This window comes from Cervus elaphus, chromosome 23 (genome assembly GCF_910594005.1).
Source record: "Cervus elaphus chromosome 23, mCerEla1.1, whole genome shotgun sequence".
Classification (NCBI taxonomy): Eukaryota; Metazoa; Chordata; class Mammalia; order Artiodactyla; family Cervidae; genus Cervus; species Cervus elaphus.
Genome location: NC_057837.1, coordinates 65,528,382 through 65,540,604, shown reverse-complemented (window position 1 = coordinate 65,540,604; position 12,223 = coordinate 65,528,382). Strand labels below are relative to the sequence as shown.

At 41.5% G+C, this 12,223-nt stretch overlaps 1 protein-coding gene, 1 non-coding gene and 1 pseudogene across 3 annotated transcripts in view; 2 read left to right on the top strand and 1 right to left on the bottom strand.

Annotated features, from left to right (window-relative positions):
* Positions 1–2,245, top strand: part of RBL1 (RB transcriptional corepressor like 1) — a 60,869-nt gene extending 58,624 nt beyond the window's left edge. For both annotated transcript variants that reach the window (XM_043884379.1, XM_043884380.1), the window contains one exon: positions 180–2,245. In XM_043884379.1, coding sequence (XP_043740314.1) covers positions 180–350 — 171 coding nt within the window. In that variant the 3' untranslated portion in view covers positions 351–2,245. The remainder of the gene's footprint in view (positions 1–179) is intronic.
* A 1,246-nt stretch (positions 2,246–3,491) lies between these two features.
* On the bottom strand, positions 3,492–3,563 carry TRNAS-ACU. Its single transcript has one exon. It is a non-coding gene; the product is annotated as a tRNA-Ser (tRNA).
* Positions 3,564–5,555: 1,992 nt separating this feature from the next.
* LOC122681859 lies at positions 5,556–9,525 on the top strand (annotated as a pseudogene).
* The last annotated feature ends 2,698 nt before the right edge of the window (positions 9,526–12,223 follow it).

Below are 12,223 nucleotides of genomic sequence, written 5' to 3'. Positions count from 1 at the left end.
TGAAAAGATTAATTCTAATCACCCTTATTAAGTTGACCTAGATTCAAAAAATAATCTCTTCCTCATTGTTTAGCTTTGGATAGAGAATAACGGGTAGGAAAAAGCAGTTAGCTTAGATCTTTGCTGCTATTTCCCCCCTTTCCCCTTTTACTCACACATATCCTCTATTTTTTGCACAGAGTTTGAAAGATATCAACAACATGATAAGGCAAGGTGAGCAGAGAACCAAGAAGCGAGCAATAGCCATCGATGGTGATGCAGAATCACCTGCCAAACGCCTCTGTCAAGAAAATGATGATGTTTTACTTAAACGACTACAGGATGTTGTCAGTGAAAGAGCAAACCACTAGTGCCCTTCTCATTTCTGTGGTAAAAGCACTTTCAGGTTGTTTTGCAGCAAGTTGGGGCTCTGTCTTTCAAAACAATCAACCCTGAAGGTAGTAAACATCACTGAGTTACAAGAAAAGTTACACCAAAGTTAAGTGGATTTTTTTTTGTTTTTTTACTTTTATCCAAAATGTAGTTGACAGATGTATTTTGAGTTGGATTGTAAAGGAATGTTTTTAAGTGCACTTAAAAGGGAATGGTTTCAAGTGCAGTTAAAAAGGAATGGTTTTAAGTGCCTTTTAAGCATATTAATAGAATTGTTAAAATATTTGTTCTCTGAGTTTTTCAGACAAAGTAAGGGGAAGCCTTATAATTTTTTTAGCTCACTTTTTAAAATAATCAAGTGTCCTCTCCTTCTGGGCTTTGTCATAAGAGGGTGAATATTCTATTTTTAGTAGGTATGCTTTGAGATGTTTGTGTTCCCAATTTAATATTGAGTAGGGGTTGGGTTCCCTGGCATCTAGGCCAGAGGATGATGTACGAGCCTGTCTCTGACCCAGTGTGCTAACTTCACATCCAGGTACCACTGTGGGTTGTCCAGAGGCTTCTCATGCCCTTCCTCTCCTTGAGCAGAAGCATGTTTTTACTTAAACCCATGCACTAACCCACTCCTTGCTTTCCAACCTTAAGCCTTCTTAGCCTGGTGTCACAACCTAATAAAGGAGCTACTTGCTCCTTTTTAAAACTATCATCACTTTATTTTCCAAACCATTAACTTAATTATATATGATTATATCATATAACTCTCAAGATAGGACACTGCTTCTCAGGCCAGTAGAGTAAGATACAGAAAAGCGTTGTTAGAGACTAAGTTTCCTATTAGTGAGGTAATAGCCATGATAATATGTAAGATACTGTTTTTGAGATCATTATAAGATTGATCATTCTCAATGTCTAATTGATTCCTTAAGAATAGTTGAAACCTTTCTCAAAACCATATTAAGACCACCTCATGCCTTATAATTATATTACTCCGACCATGACGTAGCTGCTTATCACCTCCTGCTCTTTGCTTTCAGTATCATCAGTGCATTATGAGTTTCCCAATAGGGTCTGATCACTGGCCCCTTAAGGGTGTTTTCTAGGGCTCCAAATGCCACTTCACAAAGAATCAGCTGTTCAATATTCACTTTTCTAGTGTGTTTCCAGAATCTGGAAGGACCTGAATAAGCCATTCTTAATTAATTTTGAGAAATTTTATCAAATGTATGTTTTTTAAACTGCAAACCTTATTTTTTTAATACTAAATATTTAACTAGTGAAAAGCGAAACTGGCTCAGTCATGTTCGACTCTTTGCCATCCATGGACTGTAGCCTGCCAGGCTCCTCTGTCCATGGAATTCTGCAGGCAAGAATACTGGAGTGGGTAGTGGTTCCCTTCTCCAGGGGATCTTCCCAACCCAGGGATCGAACCCAAGTCTCCTGCACTGCAGGCGGATTCTTTACTGTCTGAGCCACCAGGGAAGCCCATTTAACTAGTAACCCTGGCTAATTTGAATGAGTCTGAAATTTGGCTATTAACTAGTATCAATAATTATGATTATTAGGAATTTTATTTTTAAATTTTAAGAAGAAAAGTGAGTCTGGTCACATTTTACTTTTCTGAAAATTACATCATTTTTTTGTGTAGTATCTACACATGTTACAAGCCAAATAGCATCAAGTCTGTCTTGAATCCTTGTATATATTTTTATGTAGCTATAATTATTGTGTCATTATTAATGTGCAAAATGTAAATGAGCATTTGTGCATTGTCTTTATAAGAAAATCTGGATGTGTTTTTATCAGTTTTCTAGACTGTATATTCATGTACATAAAATGGTTAATAAAATATTGGCATTTTTGTGAGATTACTGGATAAAACCTATACTTGTGCTCTTTTCTATGTGACTGGATGCAGTTGTGCAGCCATCTAGAATCTGTGTCTCTAAATATCTGCTTTATATTTTTTAAATGTCTTAGTGTAACCAAATGTAACATTAACATTAAAACTTAGTGTAACTTAGTGTAACTAGTTAACATTAAAAGTTAATATTCTCAGTGCTTTCCAGGAGCCAGGAAGAGAATGGGGAGTGAATGACTGATTGACAAGTACAGGGTTTTCTTTTGAGGTGATGGAAATAATTTTATAACTTGATATAGGTGGTGATTGCATACCATTGTAAACTTCTTAAATGACAGTGAATTTTACACTTTAAAATAGTTATTTTTATGTTGGGAGAATTTCTCCTCAATTGAAAAATGCCTTAGGCACATACAAGAAGCAGAATTATGTCAGGGCCTTGAAATGGATCAAATTACCATACGAATTAAGGAAAAGTCTTCGCTCTTCGAGTGCTTTCAGGTCAGGTATATTTATTCATTTGAGACTCAAAGCTTTAAAGTTCTTTGCTATTTAAGATATTTTTAATTATTTTTTTAATTAATTTATTTATTTAGCCACATTGGGTCTTAGTTTTGATGGCAGGACCTTTATTGGGTCATGCAGGATCTTTGGTTTAGATGCACAGACTCTCCAGTTGGGGCACTTGAGCTCAGTAGGTACTTCCCAGTATATGGGATCTTAGTTCCCTGACTAGGGATTGAACACGAGTCCTCTGCATTGCAAGGCAGATTCTTAACCACTGGGCCATCAGGGAAGTCCCAAGATATTTTTAATTCATTTTTAAAAAATTTTGGCTGTACCAGTCTTCCTTGTGACGAGCAGGGGCTTGGTTGCCCTGCAGCATGTGTGCGTGTATGCTCAGTTGCTCAGTCGTGTCCATCTGACTCTTTGCAACCCCTTGGACTGTAGCCCATCAGGCTCCTGTGTCTGGGATTCTCCAGGCAAGAATACAGGAGTGCGTTGCCATTTCCTTCTCCAGGGGATCTTCCCAACTCGGATCAAACCCATGTCTCCTGCATTGGAAAATGGATTCTTAACCACTGGACCACCAGGGAGGTCCCTCTAATTATGTGGTTGTGAGTGAGTGTGAGTGTGAAGTCACTCAGTCGTGTCTGATTCTTTGCAACCCCATGGACTGTAGCCTACCAGGCTCCTCCATCCATGGGATTTTCCAGGCAAGGGTACTGGAGTGGGTTGCCATTTCCTTCTCCAGAGGATCTTCCCCACCCAGGGATCGAACCTGGGTCTCCTGCATAGTAGGCAGACGCTTTACTGTCTGAGCCACCAGGGAAATAATTATGTGGTTAGATTGTTTAAATTTTTAAAAAAAAAGTTTTTTAAAGATGGTAATATTCCTGCTTGTTTTTATTTTGTTCCTTACACTGCTTTCACTAAGTCAACAAACCTAATTGGCTGTTTACTCTATGCCTGGCCCTTTGCTATGTGCTAGGGATATAAAAGTGATGCAGGCATAGTTCCTGTCCTCAAGGTATATTTGTAGTCCATTAATATAATGGTGTAAGCATAGTAGTACAGCACTACACGGAGAGGGATGGTGTTAGCACAGAGTGGATGACTCACTCTGCCTGAACAGCTGTGTCAGGGAATCTAAAATCACTCTAAGTAGTAGTGTTAGTTGCTCAGTTGTGTCCAAGACTCTTTGAGATCCCATGGACTGTAGCCCACCAGGCTCCTCTGTCCATGGGAGTGGATTGCCATTCCCTTCTCCAGAGGATCTTCCCAACCCAGGGATCAAACCTGGGTCTCCTGCATTGCAGGCAGATTCTTTACTATTTGAGCTACAGGGAAGACCAAAATCACTTTAAAGTGGGGGCCAAATGGTAATTTAGTCCTTGAAGTGAAGTCGCTCAGTTGTGTCCGACTCTTTGCGACCCCATGGACTGTAGCCTACCAGGATCCTCAGTCCATGGGATTTTCAAGGCAAGAATACTGGAGTGAATTGCCATTTCCTTCTCCAAATTTAGTCCTTAGGGATGACTAACTGCCTGGGCAGTAGAAGACAGAGAGCACAACCAGTATAAAGTCCCAGAGGCATGAAAGTACTGTAGGTTTAGGAATTGCAGATACTTCAGCGAGGTTGAAAGGAAGTGTACATACTCAAAAGTGCAGTGCAAAGAGGGCTAGAAAGGGGCCTTTCTTACTTGGGCTCTAAGGCAGGTTAGAGAGCTCAGGCTTGGTCATTTCCAATGGTTCTCAACATTGACTGCAGCTGGGGAGTTTTAAAAAATACATCGGTGAATGGGCTTCTCCCCCCAGAGGTTTCTGATTTAATTGGTTTGGGGAACAACCTAGCTTTAGAATTTTTAAATACTCCCTAGGTGAGTCCAAAATCACTGCCATTGGTTGCTGCAGCCATGAAACGCTTGCACCTTGGAAGAAAAGCTATGACCAACCTAAATAGCATATTAAAAAGTAGAGATATCACTTTGCCCACAAAGGTCTGTATAGTCAAAGCTATGGATTTTCCAGTAGTCATGTACAGATGTGAGAGTTGGACCATAAAGAAGGCTGAGCACCAAAGAACCTATCCTTTCAAACTGTGGTGCTGGAGAAGACTCTGAGAGTCCCTTGGACTACAAGGAGATCAAACCAGTCAATCCTAAAGGAAATCAACCCTGAATATTCATTGGAAGGATTGATACTGAAGCTGAAGTTCCAATACACTGGCCACCTGATGTGAAGAGCCAACTCAGTGGAAAAGATCCTAATGCTGGGAAAGATTGAGGGCAAGAGGTGAAGGGGGTGACAGGATTAGCTGGTTGGATGGCATCACCGACTCAATGGACGTGAGTTTGAGCAAGCCCCAGGAGATGGTGAAGGACAGGGAAGCCTGGCATACAACAATCTGTGGGGTTGCAAAGAGTTGGACATGACTTAGCAACTGAACAACAACAGGTGAGTACCTAAGGTGAGAACCACTGGTATATAGCTCAAGGGGGGGGCCACTAAAGTGTGTTTTTTTTTGTTTATAATATTTATTTAATTTAGACTGTGCTGGGTCTTGGTTGCAGGGCTTCCCAAGTGCAGTGGAAAAGAATCCACCTGCCAGTGCAGGAGATGCAGGTTCAGTCCCTGGGTTGGGAAGATCCTCTGGAGAAGGAAATGGCAACCCGCTTCAGTATCCTTGCCAGGAAAATTCCATGGACAGAGGAGCCTGGTGAGCTACAGTCCATGGTGTTGCAGAGTCAGACATGACTGAGCTTGCACACAAGGTGGGGGTGGGGCTGGGGGGGGGCAGTCTTAGTTGCAGCACATGGGCTCTTCTATCTTTGTTGTGATCTGTGGGACCCAGCATGAGAACTCTTAGGTGCGGCATGTAGGATCTAGATCCCTGGCTAGAGATTGAACATAGGCCCCCTGCTTTGGGAGCGCGGAGTCTTAGCCTCTGGACCACCCGGAAAGTCCCAAAGTGGTTTTTTAATTTTACGTGGATAATGATAAAATCTGATGTTTATTTTAGAGCAGCAGTTCCCTAACTTGCCCAAAGATAAGGATTACCTGAGACACTTGACTCCTAGGCCCCACCCTTGACCAAAGGAATGAAATCTTCAGGAATTTTGTTAATCTCTGTTTCAAGTGATATTTAACCTCAAGCAAGTCAGAGACGTTTCTAGAAGTGTTTCTCAAATTTTAAGAGCATAGGACTCACCAGGATTGTTAACCTTGTTAAAAATGCAGTCTGGGGAAAAAAAAAAAATGCAGTCTGGTGTTGGGTCTGAGATTTTGCTTTTCTAACCAGCTCTTACCTAACACCAGTGCTGCTAGGCCAAGGACTGTGCTTTGAACAGCAAGTTTTAGAAATCTGGAAGCTATGTGGAGGACTGATTAGAGGATGTTTAGCCTGATGAGAGACAGTCATTTTTAACTTGGTTAATTTTACCACCTTCAGGGACTTTGACAATGACATCTTTGCATTTTGGGTTGTCACAACTGGGCATGGGAGGTGGTGCCCAGTAGGTAGCTAGCAGACAGAAGCCAGAGATGCTGCTAAACACCCTCCACTGTACTGGGCAGGCTCACAACAAAGAATTATCCAGCCCTAGTATCAGTTGTGCCAATCCCTGAATGAAGTGAACTTTTACCTGGGCAAGAAGAGCTCTGTGTTTCAATGTCCTAGTAGTGGAGATAGAAAAGAAACCACCAAGGGTTACCCAACTGAGCAGGTATGGAGTCCTAGTCAGTGATGGCTTTATAAAGAAGATGACTTTCCAGGAAGGATTCATGGTAATAGATTCCAGGTAGGGTAACTAATACACACGAGGGATTATTTAGTGTTGATGATAGATCCTTAATATGTTGAAGAAAATGTTCCTGAGGTTTCAGATTCTACCTATGTCAGTGGTTCCATCAAATTTTCCCATGGTAAGAATCACCTTTGCGGGTTTATTAACTATGCAGATTTAAAGTGTAGTACACACACACACACACAAATAAAGTGTAGTACACAAACAGCTTTGTTAAGCATCCCAGGCTATTATTCTTACCCAGGAAGCTCAGAAGGTACCTGTCTAGTAATCAGGAATACAGAGATCTGGGTGCAAACATCTGCCCTGGCACTGTCTCACCAAACCAAGTGGAACTTAACTGCTTACTCACCTCAGTTTGGTCACCATCACTTCAGGAAATAATTAATTATGGAAAATAACATTCATTGTAGAAAACTTAGATTATACATAAGCAAAAAAATAAAAACTATATTCCCACCAACCAGAGGTCATCTTTTCAAATTTAAAAAACATGTATTATGTTTTTTCACTTGAGGAAATTGTGTAAATCTTGTTTTATACTATGTTGAATTTTTTTCCAGCTCATTGAGGAAATGAGCTCATACCTCATTTCCAGCTCATACCTCATTGAGGCATAATTTACATAGAATAAAATATACCCATCTTAAGTGTATAGTTTGGTGAATTTTAGTAATTATGTATGATTCTATAACTACCACCACAGTCTTCATCTTACTGTGCTTTGCTTTATTGCTCTTCACAGATAATTGCTTTTTTTTTTTTAACTGAAAGTTTGTGGCAACTCTGCATCAAGCAAGTCTTTTGGACTTTGCAACAGTATTTGCTCCTTTCGAATTAGAGTTTTCATCTTTTCCAGATATATGCCCAGGAGTGGGATTGCTGGATCACATGGCAACTCTATTTTTAGTTTTTTAAGGAACCTCCATATTGTTTTCCATAATGACTGTGCTCTCAGTGACCTCTTTCTTTTTTTCGCAGTGACCTCTTGATGTGAATCTTCCTAGACTTTTTTCAGTGAATGTATTATATATTTTTAAAGTATTAGTAAAAATGGATCATATGTGTAATTTCATATATCCTTTTTGGTGGTGGTGGTTTAGTTGCTAAGTCGTGTCCGACTTTTGCAACCCCATGGACCTGCCAGTCTCCTCAGTCCATGGGATTCTCCAAGCAAGAATACTGGAGTGGGTTGCCATTTCCTTCTCCAGGGGATCTTCCCAACCCAGGAATCAAACCCGGGTCTCCTGAATTGCAGGCAGATTCTTTACCTACTGAGCCATGAGGGAAGACTATATCCTTTTTGCGATGTCTAAATTTTACCTCTCTCACAGTATTAATGCTTGTGTTCCAAAGGATTATTTTTTTTTTTTTAGTATTTGTTTGACTGTATCGAATCTTAGTAGCGGCACATAGGATTTTCATTGTGTTATGCAAGATCTTTTCACTGTGATGCACGGATTCTTTACTTGGGGTGTGTGGGCTCCAGAGCAGGCAGCCAGTGAATTATTTATGTTATCATTAAACAAGGAAAGATTAGCACAATCACTGCAGCCACTGCGGGAGGTGTCCTCGACAAGATGAAGCACAACATTTGGGACCACTGTTCTCAGGCCAGTGAATACTCAGCCAAATATATCAGGAACTGCATCACCCAGTTTAGTGCAAGACCAGACAAATACTTCACGCTGGGGCTCCCCTCTGGGAGCACCCCCACTTGGCTGCTACAAGAAGCTGATTGAGTACTGTAAGAATGAAGACCTGTCCTTCCAATATGGAAGACTTTCAACATGGATGAGTGTGTGGGCCTTCCTTGAGACCACTGAGAGAGTTACCAGTCCTTCATGTGGGACTCCTTCCTCAAACACATTGACATCCACCCAGAAAACACCCAAATTCTGGATGGGAATGCAGCTGGCCTACAGGCTGAGCGTGATGCCTTTGAAGAGATGATCAAGGCTGCAGGTCTGTTTGTTGGAGGCATGGGCCTTGATGAACACATTGCCTTTTACAAGTCAGGCTCCAGTCTGTTGTCCAGGACCCATGTGAAGATGCTGGCCACGGACACTATACTGGCCAGTGCTTGGTTCTTCAGTGGTAATCTCACCAAGGTGCCCACCATGGCCCTGACAGTGGGCATGGGCACTGACTGTCATGGGTGCTAGAGAGGTGGTGATCCTCATCTCAGGGGCTCACAAGGTGTTTGCTCTGCACAAGGCCATCGAAGAGGGAGTGAATTATATGTGGACTGTGTTTGTCTTCCTACAGCATCCCCACATGGTGCTCATGTGTGATGAGGATGCCACCCTGGAGTTGAAAGTGAAGATTGTCAAGTATTTCAGAGATTTAAAGCTTGTTCATACCAAGTTGATGACCCCTGTGCAATATCAAAGAGAAAGAAATAGAGAAAAGCCAGCCTTTTAAGAAGCCATATACTGATTAGCTGATGCTACTTGTAGTCTCAAGGACCTCACTGGGACAGGTGGGTCTCTCTGAAGATTGTCTTTAGGAAGACAGAATTCTTTTTCTTTAATCTAGTATGGTTACTAGCTAAATGGGTGAACTTGTTCTTGGTGGTGCAGTGTGGAGTCCAGTCATGGAATTCAGCTAGTTTATAATTTAATCAGAAAAAAATCACTACATAATTTTGATGTTTGCCCCACAGATTTGGGGTTTTTAACTTTTTATTGTGCCTCTAACACTGTTCATGTGTACAGTATACTCCCATCAGGAATTTCTATCATTACATGCACTGATTCTCAATTGAGAGGGAGTTTGGGGCTTATGTGTATTGGACAAAACCTCTTTGGAAAGTCTTAAGAGCTTGTCTTGGGTAGCCCTGCCCCTTGTTTTAGAATCATTGTTCCGGATTAAGGAACAAACTCAATGTCTAAAATCAGTGTAAGGCAGCAGTCCCTTTAGTCAGTAACATGTGCCATGGGAAGAAAACTCTCCCTCACTGTTTTTCCCCAGCTAGGAAAACTTTGCCCAGCTGTTTTTTCCTGCTCTCTCAGTTGGCCTTTCCATGAACTCAGAGGCCTCCTTAAGAGGGGATTCGGGTGGGTGGGACTAAAGAGAAGGCTTTTGCCTCAAGGGGCCCAGCTTCATCAGACTCCTACCCCTTGGGGACGCTCCAGCACCAGGAGAAAGGCAGAGACCCTGTGTTTTGTTCCAAGGTCTCACTGTAGCGCCTCTCTTATATACACTCATTCGTAGGTAGGAAGTTCATGGGGGCAACAGACACAACCAATATTCAGTGTTATGTTGAGCCAGGGGTATGGGGTCAGGGGAAGTAGCTTAATTATGAGTTTAGAAACAATACCAGAGAGACGTGTTTTCTGTGTCCCTAAGAGTTGAGTGCCAAGAAATAGATCAAGTGCTTCAACAGTTGTCTAATATCCTTTCTCCACTTAAAATGTTCTGCCCTTCTAACCTCCCAGGTCTGTGTGGTGTGGTCTGATGTTCCCAAAACATCAGGAAGTACACTTTTGCCCCATTACCCTTCACTCCTTGTTCACAGGATGAGTCTGTATTCCCTCTTACGCCTCGATGGCCTGGAAGCTGCCTCCTCCTCCTTCCAGTGTTTGTGCCTGTTTGAAGTCGCTCCTGCCTCTATTTCTGGAACGGTCGTTCAGAGCCTGGCTCAGGCCTGTCTTTAACTGCTGTGTTTGGTACCAGCATTTCATTTTCAGCTTTTATACGTGATTGTGCTATCATTCTGGTTTTTTGTTTGTTTGTTTCATTTTTTAAGTTTATTGTTATAGATTTATTTATTTTTGGCTGCACTGGGTCTTCGTTGCTGCATGTGGGCTTTCTCTAGTTGAGTCGAGCGGGGGCTTCTCACTGCGGGGGCTTCTGTGGTGGAGCACAGGCTCTAGGGCATTCAGGCTTCAGTAGTTGCAGCTCTCAGGCTCTAGAGCACAGGCTCAGTTGTGGCGCATGGGCTAAGTTGCCCTACAGTATGTGGAATCTTCTTCAACCAAGAATCGAACTCATGTCCCCTGCATTGGCAGATGGATTCTTAACCACTGGACCACCAGGAAAGTCCTGTCATTGTGTTTTAACCTAATGAATCAATGGACTTGTTTTACAGTGTGATATTTTCTATTAAATCTAGTACTTTCAAGGAAAAAATACAGAAAGATTTTAAAGGTTTTAGATTTATTTCTTTGTTGAATTTGTTTTAGATACTGGCATTTGGAATAAATTTAGTGAGTCTAATGTTTGCAAAGTTAAGAATTAGACACTATTTAATCTGTAATATTATGATGCAAGTTGGCTAAAACACGAGATATTCATTACATAATGGAGTACCCACAGGCTCCCTTACTTCATTTGGGTCTCTGCTCAAGTGTCAGCTGATAGCACTTCCCAGCCTTTCCTATACTGTTACTTAGCATGTTTTCTTTTTCTTCCCAGAATGTATAATCTATTCATGTATTATCTGAATCCACCACTAGTGAATGAAGCACCATGTAGGTGGAACATTTTTTCTGTAGTTTTCCCAGAGTATTGAATGATTCATTGAAGGAAGTATGGGCTCGACATTTGCTGAATTAGTGAACTGAAGAAAGAAGCTTAGTGATGCTTTCTCTGTTGTTTTTTTTGGTGGTTTTCTTGGCCTCTTGGCATGTGGGATGTTAGTTCCCCAAACCAGGGGTTGAAACCCCACCCCCCACACCCCCCACTGCAGTGGAAACACAGAGTTTTAACCACTGGACCACCAGGGAAGTCCCCAGGTTGCTTTTTATAATAATTATGTCTCACGTGTACTAAGCATGTACATACTGCAATGAACAAGGGGGCATATTTGTTGTTGTTATTCAGTCACTAAGTCACGTCCAACTCTTTGTGACTGCAGCCAAGAAATTAAAAGACACTTACTCCTTGGAAGAAAAGCTATGACAAACTTAGACAACATGTTAAAAAACAGAGACATTACTTTGCCAACAAAGGTCCACATAGTCAAAGCTATGGTTTTTCCAGTAGTCATGTATGGATATGAGAGTTGGACCATAAAGAAAGCTGAAAGCCGAAGAATTGTTGCTTTTGAACTGTGGTGTTGGAGAAGACTCTTGAGAGTCCCCTGGACTGCAAGGAGATCAAACCAGTCAATCCTAAAGGAAATCAGTCCTGAATATTCATTAGGACTGATGCTGAAGCTGAAGCTCCAATACTTTGGCCACCTGATGCAAAGAGCTGACTCATTAGAAAAGACCCTGATGCTAGGCAAGATTGAAAGCAGGAGAAGAAGGGGACAACAGAGGACGAGACAGTTGGATGGCATCACCGACTCAATGGACTTGAGCTTGAACAAGCTCCAGGAGATGGTGAAGGACAGTGAAGCCTTGCATGCTGCAGTCCATGGGGTCACACAGAGTCAAACACGACTGAGTAACTGAACAATGTACTAAGTGAGTGACAAAACGTACTAAGCATTTTCTATGTGCCACACCAAATTCCCATAAAACCCTATAACAAAACTGTTTACAGAGGAGGAAATTAAAGCTCAGAGATTTTAAGTAACTTGCCCAAGGTCACAAGATTCAAACCCAAGCACTCTGGTTCTATAGTCCATTTTTTAAAAATTCAGTGAAATCGGGGGGTTTTGTGTGGTAAAATATGTGTAACATAAAACTGATCATTTAATTATTTTAAGTATACAGTTTACTGGCATTAACATTCA